The 25677-nt window shown below is 44.2% G+C and overlaps 2 protein-coding genes across 4 annotated transcripts; one reads left to right on the forward strand and one right to left on the reverse strand.

The window, feature by feature from the left end:
- Window positions 1–1849: 1849 nt before the first annotated feature.
- On the reverse strand, window positions 1850–15832 carry nbr1b (NBR1 autophagy cargo receptor b). Of its 3 annotated transcripts, none has more exons than XM_062984934.1 (22): window positions 15607–15832; window positions 14337–14399; window positions 14203–14221; window positions 14084–14106; window positions 13290–13463; window positions 12756–12833; window positions 12380–12576; window positions 12101–12226; window positions 11690–11893; window positions 10817–10976; window positions 10323–10406; window positions 9953–10138; window positions 9699–9830; window positions 8988–9063; window positions 8134–8244; window positions 7550–7711; window positions 6813–6980; window positions 5806–6169; window positions 5486–5586; window positions 5285–5354; window positions 4525–4621; window positions 1850–3361 (listed from the first exon to the last, which is right to left on the reverse strand). In XM_062984934.1, the coding sequence occupies exons 1-22, from the start codon at window positions 15706–15708 to the stop codon at window positions 3188–3190; spliced, it is 2871 nt and encodes a 956-aa protein (XP_062841004.1). In that variant the 5' UTR covers window positions 15709–15832; the 3' UTR covers window positions 1850–3187. The 3 variants fall into 3 exon arrangements, 2 of the variants coding, with proteins under 2 accessions (XP_062841004.1, XP_062841003.1); XM_062984933.1 differs by having other exon boundaries at window positions 13248–13463; XR_010007337.1 differs by lacking the exon at window positions 1850–3361 and having other exon boundaries at window positions 4533–4621; window positions 4905–5354; window positions 13248–13463.
- A 4579-nt stretch (window positions 15833–20411) lies between these two features.
- Window positions 20412–25424, forward strand: aoc2 (amine oxidase copper containing 2). The gene is made up of 4 exons (XM_062984939.1): window positions 20412–21990; window positions 22776–23061; window positions 23704–23836; window positions 24607–25424. The coding sequence occupies exons 1-4, from the start codon at window positions 20412–20414 to the stop codon at window positions 24889–24891; spliced, it is 2283 nt and encodes a 760-aa protein (XP_062841009.1). The 3' UTR covers window positions 24892–25424.
- Window positions 25425–25677: the final 253 nt, after the last annotated feature.

Here is a 25677-nt window from a genome sequence, read left to right on the forward strand (position 1 = left end):
ACAGGTGGAGGTCACGTCTGATCACTGTCCACCTACAGTATTAATGACTCAGGGTCGTATTCAGAGCTCCAGTCGTGCAAATCAAATAAACAGTCAATATTATAACGTTTGGTTCATTTTTAATAGCCAGAAAAAAGACATGATACAGAAACAGTGATGTTATTAGACCACTTTCTGGCTTTTCCCCTTGTAATGAGGAAATAAAAACGTTTTTAAAGCTCTGGATTTACTAAACCTTTTCTTTAAATAGCCCAACATGAGTCTTCCACTTTAAATGTTGATCAATAGTCCAGTACCTTCACCATGAAGGTATCACTGCCCTAAATGAACCACAAACTACCCCACAGATTAGCATTCATTACATTTAGGACACAGATTCTTTATATAAACATCAGCATGGTTGCTTTATGCTTTCTGGTCCTTTATCATCATTTGATGATTTATTATACTGTATTACTGTTTTACTAAATATATGTACATAGCAAAGTTGTTGTACATCCCTTTCTTGTTGTTTCAATTGATTGTTAATTTTCTAAACAATAATAAAAGTTATATCTAAAATCTATTTACATTTACAGCATATAGCTGACGTTTTTATCCAAAGTGCAATTCTTACAAGCTTTTGAGGGTTAAGTGGGCCCCAGCATGGTAACTTGGCAATGGTGGGATTGGAACCAGGAACCTTCTGATCACTGGTTCAGTACCTTAACCACTGAGATACCCATGCTCTATAGTAAAAATTCTCAGGATTCTTTTTTGCCTGCAGCCAGTTTTCATAATTAAATAGACGCCTTAAAATGTCCTTGGAAACTCACACACTGCAAGTGTTGGCAAGGCCATAATCACTGTATATATAGTTGCTGATATGGCAGGAATGTTTTATAATGCCGTGATCCATCCCCACCCCGCGCCTGTATGACCCCCCCGTCCCCAAAGATTCAATTCATGGCTACAGCTTCGAGTCTTGGTATGTAAAACTATTGCAAATAACTCAGCAGCTCTGAATACGACCCTTAAACTGTAAGTGTGAGAAATGTTACATCCTCTATTAATCTACAGCTTTGACATGAAACCAAAAACATTCACAACACGAGATTCTCTAATATTTACAATTGAACAAAAACACCAGTTTCTTCTCCTCATGCTGTGCTGCTTCCTGGATTTAAACTTCCTATTCAAATCCCTTAAGGTGCATTTCATTCAATTAGAAACAATGATTACTGACTTATCAAAATAGAATCTGCACAAGATAGATGGGGTCCTGTGTTCTGGGATGAGCACGGTTTCTTCACCACAAGCTTTTCTACACATTTAGCATTAAATGTAAATATTTCATGATTGCCACAAGACATTTTTTACATGTTTTGCAGCAGATATTAATTATATGATATGATGATCCTCTCCAGAGAGGTGGAATCACTCCACAAATGTGAGCTGAAGTGTGTGAAATGTGTGCATGGTTCACAGAATTACAGATACAGTACTCAGTGATTCTTCAGATACAGTTTCAGGATTAACAGTGGAAAAAAACAGCAGGATTAATCAAATCTCTGCAAATCAAACTCATCCTAGTTATATATCAGGTATTTAACCCGATATCTGAGGGCGCTCAGGAGGTGCAGCAGGAAAAGCTAGCTCACTACTGCTATAATCGAGGGATCAGGGGTTCAAATCTCAGCTGTGCTATCAGCCAGACAAGTGCCTGCACAAACATGATCATTTTAGGAGGAAACCCTAGATCAGGGGTTTTCAACCTTTTGGACATGGACCCGAACTTGCACCCCCTCAACCCCCCCCCCCCCATACCCCCCCCACCCCTCCACACTGAGACTTGCGCCTCAACCCCCCACCTTTGTCAACCATTGCACACAAACCAAGATAAAATAACATACTTAACGTTGTGCACATCACACATACGATGTAATTTTGCTGATTGAAAATATTACTTCAAAAAGATAATACAACCAGTCGTGCCTGTGCAGACAGTGAGCCGGCTGATAGCACCACTGAGATTAGAACGCCGATTTCGGCAGGTAGCATAGTAGCAGTAATAATCGCCACACCATCCGAGCGTCTATTACACCATTCCCAATTATTACTACTCTTAATAAAGAAGTACATAAATAAACGATCGTAGCAGATTACAACCCACAGATTATCTGATAGCTGTTGCGTTTACACAATGTAAATTAAAAAAGACTTATTTTGTGTTCTTATTTTCATAAACAGGAATAAAAATATTTAAGCATTAGATGTTCAAGTAACACATCAGTTGAATGTCCTTCCTAAAGCAGGAATGTAAAGCGATGCATATTAAAGAAGCATTACACACTACAGTCCTCCTCATCATCATCATCATCATCATGGAATTGTCTTTAATCCAGGGATCAGTTTTGATTGCTGATCAGCTAATCAACTGATCGTTAAGTGCATCATGTTAATGAGCAACTAAAAAGAAATATATATATTAATTATTTTTACATCCTTACCCAGATGTTCTAGAGAATAAATCCAGTTTCTAGTTCAAAATCAAAACCTACAGATCAGATCATGAACACTAGCACGTCTTATTAATTAAAATCACTTTCTACATAGAAGCAGTTATTTCCAGTTCTGGACTTTTATGCTTTGAATAAGACTTTGCGCTCATTTCGAGCTAATGAAGACACACACTGCATGTCAAGAGCTTGTAAGGACGAAGCTTTTTATGCATTTTTCATTTTTCCTCCCAGTTTAGTCGTATCCAATTCCCAGATCGTATTTCACCTATACTGCTGCAGACCTCTGTAACTAACACTAACACACACCTCTCATGAGGTGGGCTCTGATGGAGATCCGTATCGCGCACTGATCTCTCAGGCTGGTGGCTGGAGTGTAACGGGGAGCCGGTACAAGGCTGGAAAATGGCAAACTGGAAGATAAACTGGGAGCTTGACAGGCAGTGGAATACTAGTCATTATAATTAAGCAAACGCAACCACACCCACCCACCTAATAAACTACAAACAACAGGAATAAATATAGGAATGAAATATTGGAATGAAATTCTGGTCATTTCTCTACTTATGGAATCTCACCTATGATTGGAGCACATACACACTCGCACTCACACACACACACACACACAGAAAGAAATTCATAAATAATAGTGCTAAAGATTAAAGGTTAGAATCCCGCTGATCAGGGTATCAGTAGCGGTTGGAGTACCAGTCGTTGTCCTGCATGTGCACGAGTTCATTGACGACGTCCAGCAGGTTCAGGCTGTGTTTTTTCAGCAGTCGCTGGTTCAGCGCCCGATCGGCGAAACCCATCTCCACCAGGACGGCCATCATGGCATCCTGAGTGGCGGCTTCCTCTGGAAGCTACGAAAAAAGGCGCACGGGTCATACACGAGCATCCTACTGAGAAGGTGGCCGAGTTCAGCAGATAGGTAGCGTAGTAGCCGTAATAATCGCCACACCATCTTAAATCATTACTACTCCTAATAAAGAAGTTCCTTAAAGTAAATAAATAAATGACCGTAGTAGATTACAACCCACAGCTTATCTGACAGCTGTTGTGTTTACACACTGTAAATAATAAAGACGTACAGGTCATATACGAGCATCCCACTGAGGACTGTTCTCACACATTCATCTCTCTCTCAGAACTGAGCATGTGCAGAGATTTTCATGTTTCAGTAACAGCTTCCCCGTTATAGCATTTCCCCCCTTTTTTACCCACTCTAGGAGGGCCGAGGCCGTCACACGCCACGTTCTTTTCACCTGCTAGGGGTGCAGTCTCGCAGACCGCAGTATCATGTGTGGATCAGTGCCTCGACCGTCCAGCAGAGGTCGCACTTGCACCCGGATGGCTGATAGCGGAGCTGTTCTGTAACCCGAAGCTCGAGATCTGTGCAATGGTGGGCTAGAGTCCAGTTAGCTAAACAGGCTTAGCAATTAATCTCTAAAGCAGTTAAACTGGCTGACTGCGTAACTAAGACGCCACTTAAATGTTTTATACCAGAAAAAATTTAACACTTTAAAAATATGACATTTTTATTGTGCAAACTTCAGGGGTTGAAATAGTTTCTAGGTTTATGGGTGTTAGCTTGTTTGATATTAAAATCTGCTTTAATCAAGCAAGGCTCGTTCTTCAGCGTAACAGGATCGACTCTGCTTGAGTGCTGGAATTGCTGCATGTAGAAACCTAGCGTTAACCAATCAGGAACCAGACAGGATTGTATCCTAACTGTTTAATTATATATTAAACAGTATATATCTGTATATTATGTCTTTAGCTATATATCTCGTTTATAGTACATTCAATAATATCAATAATTCACCTGTATATCTTATTCATACCACTGCACATATCCTGTAAATAATGTATATTGTAGATACTGTTTATCCTGCACTTGCTGCTTATTGCACTTCTGGTTAGATGCTAAACTGCATTTAGTTGCCTTGTACTTGTACATGTGTAATGACAATAGAGTTGAATCTAATCTAATCTAATCTAATATAATGAAATCATCTCCACTCACTTGTTCAGAGCCGGACAGTCCCGTAAACAGGGCTTTATAAGCCGAGGCTGCCACAGAGAGAGCACCTTTCACCAGACCACCGGTTATACTGTTAGCTCTGAGAACAGAGAGAGAGAAAGAGAAAATATAACAGGGATTTAGACCTTTATTTTTAGCCATTTACTCCTATTAAAAAAGTCATTTCTCTTTATTTATATTCCTACTTATATACATTTTGCAACTGTTCCCTATTAAATTGTCTTTATTTGGATATATCCAGTTCCACCATGCGCTCTGGCGGACTAGGTTTGCTCTGTAACCACACAGTAGGAGTCGCTGTCCCCGCAGGGTAAAGGCACCGATCCTACTTTCTGTCCATCAGTTTATCACACACCACTGACCTTCAAATAGTGCAACCTCTCAAAAGACTTTGAAGTACAGTATGTCTGTGGGAATTTGTGTCCGTCCAGTCAAAAGATGGCACCATTTGTACCGTTTGGTGCTGATGTTGATCGAGAAAGCCTTGCTTTGTGCACAGGGGCACAGTCATGCTGGAACAGGAGAGGACCTTCCCTAAACTAGTGCAAAGTTGGAAGTATAAGATTTTCTTCATATCACTGATTTCTTACACATTTATTAGCAAATTTGGTGGCTGAAACACATGAATTTATAATCTAGAAGGGGCGTCCCAATACTTTTGATCATCAGCATTTCTCTGAAACACACATTTAATAAATTAATTAATTAAACTGATTTTTTAATTATGTTTATTTCGCCGTACTTGAGTTCCTGGATCTCAGAATCAGCAGCTGAACAGGAGCTCGTAGCGTCTGAAGGACTCGGTGCAGAATCTGCCAAACAGAACCATCAGTACATCAGTACAACAGATCAATATTCACTTCGTACAGGTGTGTGTGTGTGTGTGTGTGTGTGTGTGTGTGTGTGTGTTAATGTGTGTGTGTGTGTGTGTGTGTGTGTGTACCATGATGTTCCGGCTCCTCGTTCTCTGTGTCTGTAGGTAGCTGATGTTCCTCAGGATCTCCTGGAGTCTCAGCGCTTTCTGACTGCTCCTCGGTGTCGGAGCTGCAGGTCAGTAAGGGAGATGATTATGAAGCGGAAGCCTAAAGTATGTGGACACTTGGTCATGACATCTCAAGCCATCTGTGATGTATGGTGAGAAGCTACAGAAGGTCTCGGGTTGGGTGAGAAGGATTGGCCTATAACCAAACTTTTGTCTTACACTGGAAGCGCATGATTAAACACATTTAATTTGACTGAACATGGTAACCAGTGTGAACTCACCCGGACTGGGCGGAGGGTCGGGGTGCGGCTACGACGACGGGCGTGAGTGGGACCGAATCCAGGGTCTGAGACGCGCACAGCATGTCGTTAGCATCGGCGCTCACCTGGCGCGGGCTCTCGTCCCCGGGCTGAGAGAGAGCGGAGCTGTACATGGACTCCCCGAGGGGGCGACTGGTGTCGAAGCAGTCGGGCAGGATGATGATGTAGTCCTCGGAGGAGGCGGACGACGTCCTGCTGCGACCTTCTTTACCTTCCTCCGTCTCTCGCGCTTTCTGCTTCCTCGACTTCTTCTTCTCTGAAGCATCGTCCTCCCCGGCGGCAGGTTCCACTAAGATTCTCTCGATGTCGGACTCGTTCCCTTCATCTAAGCGGGGAGGAAAATCAGGTTAGTCATCACCGCTGAGATCTCAGCTCTGCTATTGGCCGGCCGTCTATTTGCGGCTGCAATAGCGGGCCCTGCTGGCTGGGTGAGGATCTGCGCAGAGACGACGAATAATGGAGAGTAGTGCGTGACTCTCAGTACGCTATACTGATCTCTGTGTGTCGGGGTTGGTGTGTGTTAAGTACGGCCCTCCACGGTCAAGGTGGTGGCCTGTAGCCATAGCGGCGGGACAGCTGGGGAATTGGATACGACTAGATAGAAATAGAGGAGGAAAAGACAGTGCAGTTCACTGCTCATTGTCCTCTGTGTAACTGTTGTTCCTGATGCTTTCAGATCATCCACTGTGTATTATTTGCATTTTTTGGCATTTAGCAGATGCTTTTATCCAAAGCGACTTGTGACAGTTTACAGTCCGAGCAATTGAGGGTCAAGGGCCTTTAATCTCGGGCTTGAACCAGTGACCTTTCGATTACTAGTCCAGTACCTGACCCGCTGCCCTAATATAAATTAAAACTGGCTATAACGTCCTCTGGTACCAGGTGTATTTGTTAAAAAACAATACAGCACCGTCCTGCACTGACCCTTAGATGGAACCCTTCGCTACTACTAGCACAAGCTCTTTTACCTGCAGGAAGCTGATCCGCGGTAACGGAGAGAAGCGGAGCCGGACCGTGAAGTTCCTCTTCCGTCTCCGCTTTAGGTGGGACCGATGCTGGAGTGTCGAAGCTTTCGGACATTCTGTCCACCCTCCTCTCGCAAAGAGACACGGAGCCTTGCGGGGCTGGACGCAGGACTGCAAACAGAGAAACGGTCATAAAACTTCGGTCCCGTTTGAGGTTCCTGAACATGGAAAATGTTTCGTTTATTGAATTTTTTTATACGTTTATTCATGTTCTACTTCTATTCCGAGTTCTTTTTCAGGCTTCTTCACCAGACCACCCTGGACAGGGCGTCAATCCATCACTATATGCATATATGTCAATTATGTCAATAACAGGGACAGTGGCATAATCATCATGGTCACGGGGGTGGGGGGGAGCCTATCCCAGCTTTTCAGTGGGCGCGAGGCACACAGTAACACCCTGGACGGGCCGCCAGTCCATTGCAGGGCAGACACACACACACACACACACATTCACCTATAGGGCAATTCAGTATCTCTACAGCTACACACTACAGCTACAGAGTCCAGGGTTCGAATCCCCAGCAGTACTATCAGGTGATCAAGCGTGTACATAAAAACATGATTGGTTCTGTGGGGGAAGGATTCCACAGAAATTCCAGAGAAAAAAAGGATCCACCGTGACCCCGACCAGGACACCGCTTATTAAACTGATCAGAAAATGTGACAAACGGACCCACCGTTCGTGGTGCATCTTCCATGAAGTACGCCGTGCTCCAACACTCCGCCCAGCGTGAGAGAGCGAATCACATGATCGCTCACGAACTGACGACTGATCACGTCGTCTTCTCCTTTCTCCTGGGCTGGAACTCCTCCTGATTCTGAGGGGGTCTGAGCGACATCTGAGAGGAGAAACGACTCGTTCAGGGGCCCAACAGTGGCAACCTGGCAGTGGTAGGGCTTGAATAGCAACCTTTGATTACTAGTCCAGTATCTTAACTGCTGAGTTATACCCCCTACAGCATGTTCTAGCATCATAGGAAGTCTTCTTTTCAGTTTTGGACCCTTATCCAGTCCGACTGGAGTTTATTACTCCGCCCTCACCCCAGATCAAGAGAGCTGAGAGGTATACCATGTGTAGAGTCACACAATGCCACCTGTGATCAGCTGGATTAAAAACTAGACGATCTGAAGCACTGCTCATTCATCTAGAAGCTTTTATAAATCATGATTTCCTCTGAAGATCCTTTAGCTTAGCTTTGACCTCATCTGGGCTCATTTTTATTAGTATGTTTTTTTTTGTAATGCGCTTTTTAGTTTTTACCCAAAATGCTGTTGACTGCTTGGGCTTCTGTTTCCTCCTGGATGAGCCCCAGAGCGGACTTGTCCTGCAGCAGTGCATCATGGGGCAGAGGAGATATGCATGGAGTGATATCTGCATACACACAGCACAGACAAGAGCTCCGGAATTACTGGCAACCTTGTTAGAAAGTCATGAAAAATGTTATAATAATAATAAAAATAATAAGATAGAAGGAACAGCTTTATCTGTCATATATACATACATACATATGTGTAAAAGAACAATGATTCTTTATTCGCATATCCCATCAAATGTATGGCGCCCCTGGAGCCAAGAGGGTTAAAGGCCTTGCTCAAGGGTCTAAAAGGGGCTGTGTGGCAGAGCCAGGATTCAAACCCACAACCTTCTAGTTGGTAACCCACAGCTCCACCCACTTGATCTCCACGGTCCCATTAAAGTTTTTAAAGTGTATTTTCAGAGTGTTTCGTGGTGCCAACTAATGCTATCGACCTGGCCAGGCATACAACAGACACGACTGGCTGTTTTCTGAGAAACAGAGGCTAACCGGCGGCTAACTGGCACCGCAGAAATGGCATATTGTGACTCTCTGTGAGAATCTGCCATTACCAGGTGAACGGATGCAAGGGTGTGAAGATCTCCAGCAGCGGAATAAATGTAATTGAAAAAACCCAGAACTCAAGAATTACTTATATTAAAGGTTTCGATGTCTCTCATATAACTGTGCGAATTAACCACCAATACGTTTCTATGACCCATTTAAACCTATTTCCCAAGGGTATAAGTAATTTTACAGCTTATAGGGATGTATAAAGTGTGATACAATGAGAATCGGAATGTTTAGGACTCAAGTGTACCTGCAGGAGTGTTATTCGGCACGCTCTCCAACTCCTGAACGATATTAATATCCAGAAGCTCAAATGACAGCAAGTCCTGCCGAGAAAAGCACAGATCAGTGACCTTAATAACGATTTCGGTAACACAGGGTGAAAATATCGCTCTGAATCGTGCACATCATGAGCCAAGCTCTCATACACAGCTCGCCGGGGTATAAGCTCCTGCTGTGCACCTTTCAGAGGGGGTACTTAAGAGTGCGACCATATCGAGGTAGTGCAAGCAGCAAGGCATTGGGCACGACCAGACTGGGAGATAAAGGGTAAAAATTCAACCTACACAAAGTTTTGGATTTCTTGTCTGGTGGAGGGAGGGAGGGAGGGAGGGGTGCAGCGATTTCACATAACTGCTGCAATTACGAAGTCTGCTGGCTGAACGACGGGGGATAATAGAGATCGTGTGTGATACGGATCTCCATATAAACCCGGCTAGTGCAGGTACAAGGAAGCGAACGTACCGCACACGTGTGTGTGTGTGTGTGTGTTGGTTATAACCCTCCTCAATCAGGAGTAGAGGTGAAATTACATCAGGGAATTAGATACGACTCGATTGGGAGTAAAATTGGAGGGAAATGCAATAAAAACAGGACAGACTTTGAGTTTTCTGGTCCAGACAGTAGAATGACTGCATTTATTTTGCATTTGTATTAAACAGTCTGATTTAGGAGCTGGTACCTGCGCTGTTAGCAGATCTACAGATGGAATGTAAAACTCCTGATCGCAATCCTGATCGACCGTGATGAGCAGCTGTTCCCTCACGGCCGTCCGGTTTTTCTCCTCCCGCTCCAGAGTACGCACTGATTTATCCTAAAAAAAAATCCCAAAAATAAAGGGTTCACCTCACCCCTTCATCCTGTAGTATCTTTTCCCCACAGCAAACTACTGACAATTTTTTAATGCATGTTAATCATGAGCGCAAGTGGACTGACCTGTGGGGTGACGCATGGAGAGACGAGCAGCCCATCAGCAGAGATGGCGGTTGGGGCTTCAGGATCCACTACGATGCTGCACCAAACCCGGGGCCCGAACTGCTCTGCTCGATGTGCCAGGCGCCAATGTGAGGTGTAGGTGCCCTCCAAAGTTGGCGCTAACAGCGCCACGCTCACTAGTCCGACCTAGAACGGCATGTGTACACTATGTGTTCATAAACATCCGGTCATTCACTTTGGGCAGTGGTAGCTCGGTGGTTAAGATACTGGATTAGTGATCTGAAGTCCCCACCACCATCAAGCTGCCACTACTGGGCCCCTTAACCCTTAATTGCTTGCAATGTAAGTCACCTGGATAAAAGATACGCACCTGGCCAGGCTGCAGCGTGGGCACAGCAACCTCCTTCCATCTCTCGCCCGAACCCACGGCCAGGTTCCCCCACATGAACTTCAACTGTAAAACAGACCAGTGACGATATTCAATAAAGATTCATTATAAAGACCTGAGTGAGTGTGACGAGACAGGCTGCTGGGTGGCCAAGACTCGTTGCTGGTATGAAGGCTCTGACGTCTGGTATGGACTCCAGAAGAGCTACCGTGGCTCTGTGGTATCAGATGGTTTGGTCAGATTCCCAGTATCCTGTTTTTTTTAGGATTTATTGAAGAACCTGTTGACACTCTCATGGCACCATATACCACAGGACCTCCTCGAAAGTCATGTGGAGTCCATGTCTCAACGGGTCAGCGCTGGCAACTGGTTTTAATGGTATGGCTGATTGTCATTTGGCATATATACTGTATGAACCAGTTTTTAAAGGGCACATGTGTGTGTGTGTGTGTGTGTGTGTGCTGGTGCAGTACTACCTTGGTCTCTGAGCTCCAGCTCATTGTGCCGCTGTTCTTCATTTTCCAGTACTTGATGAATTTGGTCCCGGGTCTGAGACGCGATCCGTCCGGCAGGTTTTCGTCCAGCAGCAGAGCCGTCATGGCGGGGACGGCGAGGGGACACGGACGCTTCGGACGCCTGCAGGGAGGCGTGACACCAGAAATGCGTCAACCTTCGACCTTGATTGTGTTATTACAGTATAATAACAGCTGCCTAATGCAGAGACGTGCGGTCGTGATGAATGTGTGTGATGTGACAGAACAGGGGCGGCACGGTGGCAGCAGGAAGGACCTGGGTTCGATTCTTTCTGTGTGGAGTTTGCATGTTCTCCCTGCGTCCGTGTGGGTTTCCTCCGGGTGCTCCAGTTTCCCCCCACAAGTCCAAAGACGTGCAGTCAGGACGACTGGAGCTACAACAACTGCACTGAGTGTGTGTGTGCTGTAGAGTGACTATACACTACATGGCCAAAAAAGTATGTGGACACGTGACCACAAGCTTGTTGTACATCCTATTCCAAAACCTTTGGCAGCAATATTGTGGCCATAACAGCCTCCACTCTTCCAGATTCTAAAAATAAGCTTTCCACAAGTTTGTGGAGTGGTCAGCGATGAGGTCAGGGCTCTGCAGTTCCTTCGCAGCACATTTGTCAAACCACGTTTGTGGGAAATGACCTAAAACATCATACGTCCACCTAGCAACATACTAGCAACCACCTTGGATCAGACAGCATTACAGGATAAGAATAAAAATGAGCTCTATTTGTACTTTGAATCATGAGATAATTATGTAATAATTTGTGCTCTTGATTGTGAGGTGATTGGACGGCATGATTATTAAACAATGCTACGTACTCGGGGCTGTTGATCTGCGTCGCTCTGGGCTGCAGCAGCACCGGAGACGAGGTCCCGTCTGCTGTACAGCCCCACTGCAGGGTCCTCCTCTCCATCCTCAGCTGCTTTCTGATCTCCTTCACCTCCGCCTTCAGCTGCCGCTTCTCGGCCTTCAGACGCTGCTTTTCTGCCTTACGGAAACTCCGATCTCCCCGTCTGTAGAACCTAAACACACGAAATACGACCTCACAGGAAACGGTTTCACAACCGCGTCAAAACTGTCCTGTCCTGCTGGTGAGATACCAACCCCATGGATGCTTTCCTGTACACAAACCAATCTGAAAACCCCTTTCTGTGTCCAAATATTTTCCTAAACCCTAGTCAGTCATTTACTGTTTACTGTTGTGTACAAATATGAAGAGAAGAGCTTGCCTGCTTTGATCCGGAGCTGGAGAGCCTCGTTCGGGGATGGACAGGGGCGTCCGGGCCCTCACTAGGCTGTGGCTTGGGTCATGAGAGAAGCTACACGGCTCACAGAGAGTGCAGGATGTACACACGCTGGGGATCACACAAAGCACATGTTCAAACACGACCCCCCCACACACACACACACAAACACACAGTACTCTCACAATTCCACATCTGGCAGACAATTTCATGTCATGTTCAGGTGTCCTTTTGGCCTAAAGTAGTTCACCCAGGCCCTCTTACCTGCACTGGTATCCTCCTCCGGCGGTCTGTCCCCTGCAGCTGCTGCAGGCGGGTGCTGAGCTCGGAGCTCCGGGCAGCGTGGATGAGGAGACCTCGGAGACCTGAGCCTCGGCTCCAAGGGGTTTATGGATGCAGCACTGGCCCGAGAACTCCCGGCAGATCTTCTCCACCGCCTCCCGCACTACCTGATCCTTAAACTGGACACAGAATGTGGATTTTATTTATTAATGTCAGGTCTGGTGTGCTGACAAACGTTCCTGGTTCAGAATGTATTCATTTTTGATGAAAATAAACCAAACATTTCAAAATTTGAACTGGAGCCGAACCAGTTCCACACTGGTGGAAAAGAGCTGTGTGTGAGGCACTACTGTTTTACCTTCTCCATGTAAGAGGTGAACCAGGCTGGAGGCGTCTTATCCTCTGCTTTACCACCTTTAAGCTCATTGAGGGACACCTTAAACAAAAACAAACGTTATATCAGTTTGCTGCCACCAGAACTGGACAAAATAACAGATCAAACGAATCCGATATAGCTTTTATTTATTTATTTACTTGTACATATGACTGTGTAATTTATGGCATGCCTTATGTTGTTTAGTTCTTTATATTTACTCGTTTCTATTTGTCAGTTTATTAAACAAATTAATCAGCATTTCATTCATGTTTACTGAACAAAAAAAATCATCCCACTTTATTTATTAATATCTGCATTATTAATTATTATTAATTATTAATTATTAATATTTCCTCGCTATGATCTCTCTTCTCCTCCACCACTGGTGCTGCTCCCCGGCGTGACACTAGGTGTCACTGTTGCAGTGGTCCGTATCTGTGTGTGCGGTGTGAACGGCAAATTACTCATCCTTACTAAACCCTGTTCGGGAACAGCAGCCTGAACTTTTCGGCTCACCGCCTGCGCCAGGCTCGGGCAGTGCTGAGGGGGTCGAAAGCCTTTCTTCGGTTCCGTCATGCTGCCCGACTTCACCTGAGCCAGGTTCGGGCCGGGTACTGGTCCGGGGACTCTGCCTGCGCCTCGGCTCTCGTAGACGTTCATCTGCAGCCGGTTGCCCTGCCTAGCGGCGCTCTGTGGAGACGAAACAGATCCCGAGAGGTCTGAAACAGCCTTTGACAGTTAGTCTTTTATCTAATTTCTCTCTATCATCTAGTCATATCCAATTCCCTGACTGTATTTCACCTCTAGTGCTGACTAAGAAGGGCTGTGACTTTGCACCCCCCATGCAGGTTCATATGGAGATCTGTATCGTGCACGGAGAGTCACACACCGATCTCCATTATAATTTGTCTCTGTGCAGCACTATCAATCAGCCAGCAGAGGGAGTAACTGCAGCACCCGGCAGTCAGCACTAATGAGATGAGTGCCGAGTAATCATTATATTTATTATTTTATAATTTAAAATATAATCTATCAAAATATATATATTTCAGGGATTGGCTACCACACTAGGAGCTCTACAAACACATCAAATAGTAAGCCTACTTACTAACATTTTTGAAAGGTTTTGGTTGTTTACTAAAGCTGGAAACTTTCTCCAGACATGATTTAGTCAGAGATTTATTATTTATTATTATTATTATTATTATTATTTATTATTATTATTATTATTATTATTGTTATTGTTATTATTATTATTTTTATTATTATTATTATTATTATTATTATGGATATAATTATATAGCCTTTACCTTCAGAGCCTCTTCATACTCCACTGAAAAGTAAAATATTATAATATATTACAAGATATTTGAATGCATGTAAATGTTTGTGTTTAACGTTGTTAATACTCATGACGCTCTTCACTCACACTGGCTGTTTATCGACACCTACAACACAGAAAGAATGCAGAAGGTCAGTATCTCACTGGGCGTGTCCCGTTTCCTGGTGACGTTTTACATAATCATGACTGACGCAGAATGGAATTTCTATTGACGCACTCACCTCTTCATTCTCCTCATCATAGTAAGTCAGCTGTAGGCTGCACAACCCAAAAGATCTCTTCACCTGCGGGAGGAAACATGGCCTTTAGACCGGAATGAGCCTGAGCTTTATTATTGTTGTTAAACATACCGACAGGGCCTTTCGTTCCTGAGGTATTAGAATAATATTTATGACGACGTTCATAGTGATGTTGACTGGGGTGGCACGGTGGCTCGGTGGGTAGCACCGTCACCACTGTCCCCTCACAGCAAGAAGGTCCTGGGTTTGAATCCCAGGTGGAGTGGCCTAGTTTCCTTCCGTTTGGATTTTGCATGTTCTTCCCTTTTTCATGTGGGTTTCCTCCGGGTGCTCCGGTTTTCCTCCCACAGTCCGAAGACATGCGGTCAGGTTGATTGGAAATACAAGTGTGAATGTGTGTGTACGTGTGTGTGCCCTTTGATGGACTGGCGACCTGTCCGGGTTGTGTTTTCTACCCTATGACTGGCAAATTGTACCCACCGCGACCCTGACCAGGATAAAGCAATGTTAAAACATACAATAAATGATCGAATGAATGAGTCTGACATTACAGAGGAAAATCATCAGACAATGTCTGTACAAGATGAGATTGATGACTGAGGATTGGCCCCCTGTCCAGGTTGTTTCCATGCCTTGTACCCAGGACCCACCTTGACCCTGATCACTGTATTACTTAAATGAACAAAAAATGAACAAATAAATAATGAATGAACGTAAACGAGTCAAGGTTCTAGTGACCTGGGTTTGATCCGTCACCATTAGGTCATTGTATTTAAGGAAATTGTCATGTTCTCCTTTCATGCCCGTGATTTATACACACCTACAGCTCTGGAAACATGTCAGTAGGTGGATTGAATGATGTTAATAGCCTCTAGTTAAGTGAATAATGAGTCGCTGAGTGTAGTGTGTTGGTGCACTGGTCGGGGTGTTTTCCTGCACTGCTCTCAATGTTTCCGGGTAGGCTCAGGACCAGCAGCGACCCTAATCAGGACAAAGTGGTGACTGAAGATGAATGAGTGAATGATTCATGAACGCGCACGAGCAAAATGGAGGCGCTGTTGCCATGACGATGCGGGATTAGAGATTTGACAGGTTGTAGGCCCGAACAATTAACAAATAAACCGTTCAGGATTCTTTAGTCTGTATTGAATTAATTAAATATTAATATAAAATAAAACCGTTGTGTGCGATGGGTAATGTGTAAATAAATAATAAATAATAATAATAATATAAGGTTGCGCTGTATTCTTACCGTGGCCTCCATACACTCCCAGCTCTTAATCTCCGAGCCGGACAGCAGAAAACTCTTGGTGTTGCCCCGAAAATTCACCTTCAGGTTGATGTACAGCTCCATGGCGCTTAAGAAATCCCACCGAGCTGCTGCATAGATTATTTAAAACGACTCTTCACTTTTAACACACCATCTAATTCGATTTCCCTGTCACTCCGAAATCACCTTCTGTTTACATCGACGATTGTAAACACACCCACAGAGATCACGTGGTCTGCAAACGCCTGACATCATGCAGTTAAAGGGCCGGCCGGCACGCTTCTGGGTGCGTCTCAAATCGATTCCACTATGCTCCCTACGTAGCAAGCTAACGAATTTAAAGTAATGCGCAAGCTAGTTTAATTAGCAAAATGTTATTTACTTTTTGTAGTATTTATTTAATAATATTAGTTTAAATACTTGTGGTAAAGTGTACATAGTACACTCACTTACATTACATAGTCATGGAGAGTAAGGTAGAGACCTAAAGAAAAGTGGCAGGGTGACTTTTTTTTTTGTCCAAAACAACAAATGTTTATTTTACTCTGAATTGTATTTTATTATGAAATGAATCTTTTTTATTATTAAATGAATCTTTTTATTATGAAATGAATCTTTTTATTAGTGTGTTTTTGAACTAGTTTTGTATGTCTTTAAAGGAAAATAATGCCTTCAACACAATGCTGCCAACTAATCCATACATGCAGTAAACTGCTATAGTAAATGAAGCATCTGATTAAATCAGTGGGTTCAATAATCACGTTGTATGGTTGGTTGCATGTGGGCTCACAAATAAGAGGCACTTTTATTTTATTTTATTTATTTTATAAGTTCAGAGTGCCATGATGAAGCCAGGATCCTTCCATGAACTCCCAAGTGCCCACATTTTATCATCAATAAACATAGATGTGTAGTTTTGAAGCATAGACTGTGAAGTAGATCTTTACTTTCCCAATCCCTTCTTAAAAAGCTCCACCATCCCACCACAACCCCTAAGGAATGAGCTAATGGTGGTATTGCTTGGTATCTACACACGAGGGCAGTATGGACACATCATGGTGCATTATGGGACCCCTCATGAGCCCACTAAACTTCTTGCTAAACGTCTGGCAACATTTACACTGCAGCTTACCAAAATCTGATCATTTATTGATCTATTTGCTTCATTCTGATCAGGGTTACAGTGGGTCAGCGCTTCCTGGAAACACTGGGCACAAGGCAGGTGTACAGCCTGGAAAAGGTGCCAGTCCATCACAAGGCACCACACACTTACACAGAGACTCAATCAACCACACCTGGAGATGCCAATCCACCTTCTGTATGCTTTTGGGAGGTGGGAAGAAACCAGAATACCCATACTCGTATGAAACCTACACAGAGAATCTTAAGAATCTAATCATATATTTCTAGAATTTATGTCAATCCAGCCTAAAATTTCATACTTTTGCACACATTGCCTTCATTTATTAATCTTCACTTACCGCTTTGTCCTGTTCAGGGTAATATGGGCTTGATACCAAGAAAAAGCACTGGGGGCAAGATAAAAATAACTCTTGGGCATGGCACCAATCGACTTTTTATTATTATTTTCTTTTAGCGCAGTACAGATCAGAAATAAAGATCAGTCTTATCCTTTTTTTTTACGAAACATAGTGTCTACTTTTTTGACTGGCCTCCTGCGTGCTTCATCTAATAGATTGTTTACCTAATTCATTTTGATGTTGGTGCAGCGTCCAGTTTCCAGCTCACGCAAAACCAAATGTCACCACAGTGTGTTATTGTGTATCTCAAGAGCTTTAAGTGAGAGGATGTTTGGAAGAAGTCCATCGGGAGGAAAGCCAGGAACTTTCGACCTTGTAACACAAACCAGACTCTGAGAAAATAATTAGCTCTGTCTTTGGTGCACTGTCCATATTAAGTGCACAGTGTGACACAGGAATCTAAATGAATTAACGCTACACACGGTTCTAGCTAGAATTATTGCATCTACTTGTGCATTAGGCATAAACAAGTTGGGACAGTTTTGTTCTGACGTGAGGCTTTGAGTTTTGTCTGAATGTGCTTTCATTTCTCCCGTTGATGTAAATGCAATTTCACTTTCTTAATTTAATTTAAAGATGTCACTGGAAAGAAGTAGCCTTGAGTAAAAATAGTGACACATTTCTGATATATGCAATTGTGCCCTCTAATCATTAAGGCAACTGCATGAGGGATCGTCAATTCACAAACAGTAGTGCCTGACCCTCAGTACGCATTACTGCTCTCTGTGAGATCCTGTCTCTGGTAGGTGAAAAGAAGTGGATGACTGTGGCATGTCGGAGTGGCTGCATGGTAGTCTGTGTGTCTCTTCGTTCGGGGTGGAGGAATTTATAAAAGTACAAAAAAAAGTCTACTTTGTATTTGGGATAACTTGTGTTATTCATAAATGCATACCAATAAGGCTGAGGGGTACGAATGGGGTACGGAGGGGTACGGCGTCTTTTTCAGGAAAGTTCCTTCTTTTAATGAGCTTGTCTTATTTAAAAAACAAACCGTATTAAAATATCGAGACCTTTGTGTGAACTTTTCAGCTACAACAACAGCTGCTCCTATGAGAAGGTTCTCACATGTCTTTAAAGTTGTATGTCTGTGGGAAATTGTGCACATTCATCATGACTGGGCGCTAATGTCCAGTTGATGTTCCAGCTCTGAACAGGCCTCTGGAGATCTTGCTTGGGTACGCAGGGGTTCAATCATGCTGGAACAGGAAAGAGGTCCTGCTGCAAAATCGGGCACGAGTCATTTCTTTTATATAACTGATTTATTACACCTGTTAGAGACTGTAGTGGCTGAAACACATGCTTTCCACACAGTGTAGCTAAAATAATGATATTTAATGAGCGTGAACATGTTTTGGTGATACATTAAACTAAAAACCATTACCAAATCAAGTATATTAATACAGAAAATGAATTTCAGCGCTGGAATTGAGTTCCGAGTGTTTAAACGCTGGCAGGTTGAGCTACAGCACGGCGGCGATGAACAAGCCTGGAACCCATATGTAAACCGGAGGAACATCTGGATGTTATCAGAGCCAGCGCAGCGGCCGAGGCGAAACCCCGGAGCGAATTCCATCCAGAATATAAAACAAACAGAAATTACTCAAGCGTCTTTTCCTGCCTGGAGGGCCTCGTCGCATCTGATTCATACAATTATGCAAATATTTAAATTCATCAGGCTGTAAAAAATATAGAAATAAATGCAGCTGTTTTTTATTATGTACACAAAGGATACATTTACATTTAAGGCTCCAGAACCAGATTTCTGGAACGTCTGCTGAACAGGAGCAGGATTTCTGTTTGGCCTCGCAGACACAGTAGTGGTCTGGTGGTTTTATTAATAGAAGTAATAATTAACCCTGCAACTGTTTTATTGTAGACTAGTAATCAGGAGGTCCCTGGTTCTAGCCCCACCACTGCCAAGTTGCCAATGTTGGGCCCCTGAGCAAGGCCCTTAATCCTCAATTGCATTTAATCACAATTGTTAGTCACTTTAGACAAAAAAGTCAGCAGGTAGCTCAGTAATTAAGCTGCTGGCCTAATAATCTGAAGGAAGCAGGTTCAAGCTTCACCTGTGCCAAATTGCTACTGTTGGGCCCCTGAGCAAGGCCCTTAACCTTCAGGTGCATTTGGATAAACATGTCTGATAAATGCCATAAATGTAAAGGGCAGCAGTAGCTTTGCAATTGAGGTACTGTCTTAGTAATCTGAAGGATGCTGGTTCAAGTACAACCACTGCTAAGTTACCACTGTTGGGCCCCTGAGCAAGGCCCTTATTTTGCATTTAATCAAAATTGTAAGCCACTTTGGATACACAAATCTGCTAGATGGCATAAATGTATATGGCAGTGGTAGCTCAGCGATTAAGGTACTGGCCTAGTAATCTGGATGCAGGTTCAAGCCCCACCAAAGCTACGTTGCCAATGTTGGGCCCCTCAGCAAGGCCCTTAACCTTCAATTGCATCCAAAGCCACTTTGGATAAATGTGTCTGCTAAATGCCATAAATGTATATGGCAGTGGTAGCTTAGTGATTAAGGTACTGGCCTAGTAATCAGAACAATGCTGGTTCAAGCCCCACCAAAGCTACTTTGCCAATGTTGGGCCCCTGAACAAGGCCCTTATATTGCATTTAATCTAAATTGTAAGCCACTTTAGATACACAAATCTGCTAAATGCCATAAATGTATATGGCACCGGTAGCTTAGTGATTAAGGTACTGGCCCAGTAATCAGAACAATGCTGGTTCAAGCCCCACCAAAGCTAAGTTGCCACTGTTGGGCCCCTCAGCAAGACCCTTAATCTACAATTGCACTTCTCACTGGACTTCAAAGCGTGTCTGTGTGTGGGAATTTGTGCCTGTTCAACACTTGTATGCTGTTTCAGTTTATTTCAAAGCTGTTCAGTGTGGCTTCTTTAACCCGAGCTTCGTGCTCATGCTGGAACAGGAAAGGACCTTCCCTAAACTGTTGATGCAAAGTTGGAAGCACAAAATTTCATTTATATAAATGATTTATTCCACCTGTTAGCAACTGCTGTGGCTGAAAAGTTGAGGGGTGTGTTTGACGATTGTAAGCGAGGGGCAGGATGTTGATGAAGTGAGGCTTACAGGTCAATAGGGGGTACGATGTTCTGGGAGGAGTCTGGCGAACACACACACACACACACACACACACACACACATTTAGACCGGAGCAGGCGGTGCAGCTCTGCAGATCCGTTCTTCAGGCGAAAGCAGGTGGACTTCAGACATGGTGTCTCAGGGGATGAGCTCGATCGTCAAGTGCGCACTGATCCTCCTCGCTCTCGCCTCGGTCATCCTCAACGTCGTGCTGATATGCCTGAACTCCAGCAGGTTACCCAAATGCCACATGCAACCGCAAGAGACGGTGGCGGCCAACCACACGGACCTGGGCTTGATCTTCGCCGACCTGACGCCTCAGGAGTACCGGGCGGTCCGTGACTACATGTGGGATCAGAAAGACTTGAAGATATCTCACAGTGCTTTCGCGAAAAATTCTGAGAACTTCATCTTTCTCATCGACCTCGAGCTGCCGAAGAAAGCCGAGGCGCTGGGATACATAGACGCTCGGGGAGCCAAACCCGCCAGGGAGGCCAAGGTGGTGGTCTTCTTCGGCGAACGCAACTACCTCAAAGAGTACATCGTAGGACCTCTGCCTGGTCCACTCCGCTATCGGGACGTTACGAAAGAGAGGTACAGCACCGACGGTCTTCCTTTCACGGCCAGGCCGGTGACCGTCGGCGAATACCACCAGCTTTTTACCTTCATCTATGTTGAGGTGTTCCCCCTGATGGAGCAGGAGCTGAAGGAAAGTTTCGGTTACATCCCGAATGAGAGGACCCTGAATCCTTTTGAAGGGATGCCCAGAGGGTTGAAACGGGACGACCGCAAAACGTGGATTTCGTTTTTCCACGACGCCAGCGGCATGTATATTCATCCAGTGGGCTTCGAAATTTTGGTCAACCATGAAGACATAAACTCCTCCAAGTGGACCATGGACAAGCTCTTGTACAACGGCGTGTATTTCGACACGATTACGGACTTTAAGAAGGCGTATGCGGCCGGCACTCTGGAGAAGATCGTCTTCAAGAAGACCTTCAATTACGCGTCGCTGAAACCGAGAAAGAAGCCGACCGGACTGGGGCCGCATCAGTATTACCTGCAGGGGAAACGCTTCAGTGTGAAGAACAACCAGGTCGTCTACATGGACTGGAGCTTCGCCTTCGGTCTGAGCTCGCTGACCGGCATGAGAGTCTTCGACGTTCGCTTCCGGGGAGAACGGATCATCTACGAGCTCAGCGTCCAGGAGGCCATGTCCATCTACGGTTCCAACACGCCCGGTATGATCCTCACCAAATTCCTAGACTCCAGCATCGGCATCGGGCGCTTCGCCCACGAGCTGGTCCGGGGCGTGGACTGCCCCTACGGAGCCACGTACATCGACGTCTATCGCTACATCGACATCAACGCCACGCAGCGCTTCAGGAACGCCATCTGCATTTTCGAGCACGACGTGGGCCGGCCTCTGCGCCGCCACTTTTCCGACTTCTTCCAGAACAGCTACGGCGGCCTTGCGAACAGCGCCCTGTACTTCCGTACCATCACCGCCATCGGGAACTACGACTACATCTGGGATTTTATCTTCTACCAGAGCGGCTCGGTGGAGGCCAGAGTTCACGCCACGGGCTACATCTCGTCCTCGTACATGGTACGCGGCAGCCAAGTTTATGGCCACCAGGTGGCAGAAAACGTGCTCGGAAATATTCACACGCACTTCATAAACTTTAAGGTGGATCTGGATATTCTAGGTAAGTGAGCGTTATGTCTATAAACCAAAATAAAATAAAACTAATATATTAATACACCCAACCTGGTGTATCTTTAACTGGTAGATTTCATAGTATTTCTAATTTAAAAATCCTTGTTGTTGTTGTTTTTGGTGGCACAGTGGTTCGGTTGGTAGCACTGTTGCTTCTTAGCAATAAGGTCCTGGGTTCGATACTAAGGTGGAGCTGTCCAGCTTCTTTTTGTGTGGAATTTGTATGTTCTCCCCATGTGTGTGTGGGTTTCCCCTGGGTACTCCGGTTTCCTCCCACAGCACGGTTTCCTGTGTGTGTGTGCTATGCTTTGGACTGGCGCCCTGTCCAGGGTGTTTCCCTGCCTTGCGTCCACTGAGAGCTGGGATAGACTCCAGCACCCTCCGTGACTCTGATCAGGATAAGCTACTTTACCACGCCCACTTTTTTAGTCCCATCTTTTCCCAGCCAGCAGACTAGCGGCTGGTTTTGTCTGCTGCACTGCTGATTGTGTCCACTAGAGAGCGCCCGGTCGACCTTTTTATAGATTCTGATCCAGATTTTTAGAAACTTGTAAACAATGAACTCATAAAATATTATAACTGCAGAAATTGTTGGAACTCCAGGACAGACGCTCTGACATGCTCGCTCTCTACAAGCAAACGTGAACCTTTGACTTCATCTGCATTAAACAAATCTATAGACGCTGGCCCCACGCTGGCCCCTCCGCTGTAGCTCTTATCAGCTTCGTCTCAGCACCACCTCGTTCATCAATCATCTTTTATTTTGATTTACAGGTGTGAAGAACGTGTTCCAGACCAAAGACATGACTTACGAGAACGTGAGTATTCCCTGGTCGGAGAAGCACTTCTCCAAAATCCCCAAGCTGGTGGAGAAACAGCTGAAGACGGAGCAGGAGGCGGCACTTCGGCATGGCAGCAAGATTCCCCGGTACCTGCACGTGGCCAGCAACTGGACCAACCGCTGGGGTCACAACCGCTCGTACAAACTGCAGGTGCTGAGCATGGCTGGGGACCACCTACCGGAGAGCGAGCCCGAGGAGAGGAGCATGTCCTGGGCGAGGTAAGAGAACTATGCCCAAAAAATACACAAATATTATGTATATAAAATAAACTACAGTAGATTTATTTAAAAAACCTAACTGCCTTCCTGATTAGCCAATCAAATGCTTTGCCACATTAACTGGTCAGGCTGGGTTTCATCCAGCCCTGAAGAGCATCAGTCCGACTTTTCCTTCCTCTCCTTTCAGTACGCATGGTATTTAGTGCATGCTGGGTAAAGCATTACACAAATTAGTTTGTTAATAATAGTTTATACGTGGTGTATTAGCTATAAATGCTTTTCTATTAATATGTTTATATATTGTTGTTTCCTTGTAGACCACAGCTTTTGAACACAGCTTTGATCCCAGCTTATTTAATACAGCTCGCCAATCAGCTTGTAAACCCCAGTATAGTAACTACAGCATCTGTAACCCATGTAATCCAGCATATTTGCAACATCTTGTACAAGATATTTAAACACCAAATAAATGAGCAATTTAATTTAATCGTGTTAGAAATCAATTTCGTCTGCTGCACCGTCTGCACTGCAGATCTTGTCCGCTGGGGGCGCCCGGTCGACCGGTAGCAGAGCTGAAAGTTCACGTCTGAATGGCTGAAGAGAATCAGAATTAATTTATACTTTTTTTTTTATTGTTCTCAGGTATAAAATCGCTATAACGAAGCATAAAGACGCCGAGCAGACCAGCAGCAGCCTGTACAGTCAGAACTACATGTGGGAGCCGTTCGTCGATTTCAGCAAATTCATCGAGGATAACGAGAGCATCGATAACGAGGTTCGTGCTCCTAATTACACAAACGAAATTCTCATGTAAAAAAAAAATACATCCTTGTTACAGTTACTCTGCCGCATGCACCCACACTGGATGAGACAGGCAGCAGACTAGCACCCGTGCTCCCGGGCACATGCAGTCGGCCAGACCCCAGATGTCGCATTTTTGCCGACCTTCGCTCCCTCAGACACGGCCATGCCAGGCTGCTGAGACTCAAACTCAAGAGCTCAGTGGTGGAACTTATGGTGGTCAGTCAGCATATTAGACCACTGTGCCAACCCCAAACCCCCTCACCCCCACTGTAACTTGGCATTATTGGTAAAGTGAACCAAATTTGCTGTTTTTCCAGGATGACCAGGACAGATTCAGATAATTCCATTTGCTATAGAATACTCTCAACACGGTGCTTGAGATTAGGTACAGTGTTGTTAGGTTTAAATGGCTCCCCTTTGTGTTCCACACATACTCCTGGTCATTGTGGTCCAATATCTCTCAAAACTCTTATCCAGAAGCATATTTGCTCTAATCTGCTGACTGCTGGGCCCAAATTCCCACAGACATACTTCAGAATCTTGTGAGAAGCCTTTTAAATAGAGCGGTTCTTGTTTTAGTGAATAGATCACATTTAATACAGTGTGTTTTTGAAATGGGACGTCCGACAAGCTCGCCATCAGGTGTCCAAATACTTTTGGCCCTATAGAATCACTGCAGAATCACTTTGATGTAAACTTCAGATTTCACCTCATCTAATCTCACTCTTGTCCACTGGCTAGGATCTGGTCGCCTGGGTAACGGCGGGGTTTCTCCACATCCCTCACACCGAGGACATCCCCAACACGGTGACGGTGGGGAACGGCGGCTCCGTCCTGATCCGCCCGCACAATTACTTCGACGAGGATCCGTCCATCCACTCGCCGGACGGCGTTTACTTCGCTCCGGGTTCGGAACTGAACTGCGAGTACAACAAGATGGCGTGCTTAGATCAGCACATGTGTCAGCCGGCGCTGGAGCCATTCACCTACAGCGGCTTCGAGGGGGTCATGAAATTTTTAAAATAAGTGGTGATTTTGAGATTTGTGTTCCTGTTTTAAGTTTTTACACTAACACTGTGCATAAATTCATGTCCTCTAGTTCTGTGGTGTGTGGTTTTGTATTTTGAATGTATATGTGGTAAAATAGCAGTTAAGGTTCTGGATGAGTAATCAGAAGGCTGTCAGTTCAAGACCCACCACCGCCAAGTTGCCACTGTTAGGCCCCTAAACAAGACCCTCAACTGCTCAGTTTGTGTTCAATCATAATCGTAAATCACTCTAGATAAAAGCGCAGGGAACAGAAAAGGGCCTTCCCTAAACTCTTCTTACAAAACTAGAAGCATGTTATTTATTTAATATAACTGGTTTTATACACCTGTTAGGAATGGGTGTGTCTAAAACACAAATATAATATGGGTGTGTCCCCCAGATATCCCCCAAAAATTGGGGTGTCCACATACTTTTGGTCATATAAAGTTTCTGTATAAACGTGTTGGTAAGAATTAAAAAATTTAACAAGAATTTAATTTGTAAAACTAAAAAAAAATATATATATTTCATCAGAGGTGAATTTTTTTAGATTTTATTTAAATGTTATTTAGATTTCATTTAAATTTTATTTAGATTTAATTTAGATTTTATTTTAATTTAATTTTATTTGGAATTTATTTAGATTTTATTTTAGTTTCATCTTGGTTTTATTTAGATTTTACTTTAATTTTATTTTAATTTTATTTTGATTTTATTTTGATTTTACTTTAATTTTATTTTGATTTTATTTTAATTTTATTTACATTTTATTTACATTTTATT

This window comes from Trichomycterus rosablanca, chromosome 22 (assembly GCF_030014385.1).
Source record: "Trichomycterus rosablanca isolate fTriRos1 chromosome 22, fTriRos1.hap1, whole genome shotgun sequence".
NCBI lineage: Eukaryota > Metazoa > Chordata > Actinopteri > Siluriformes > Trichomycteridae > Trichomycterus > Trichomycterus rosablanca.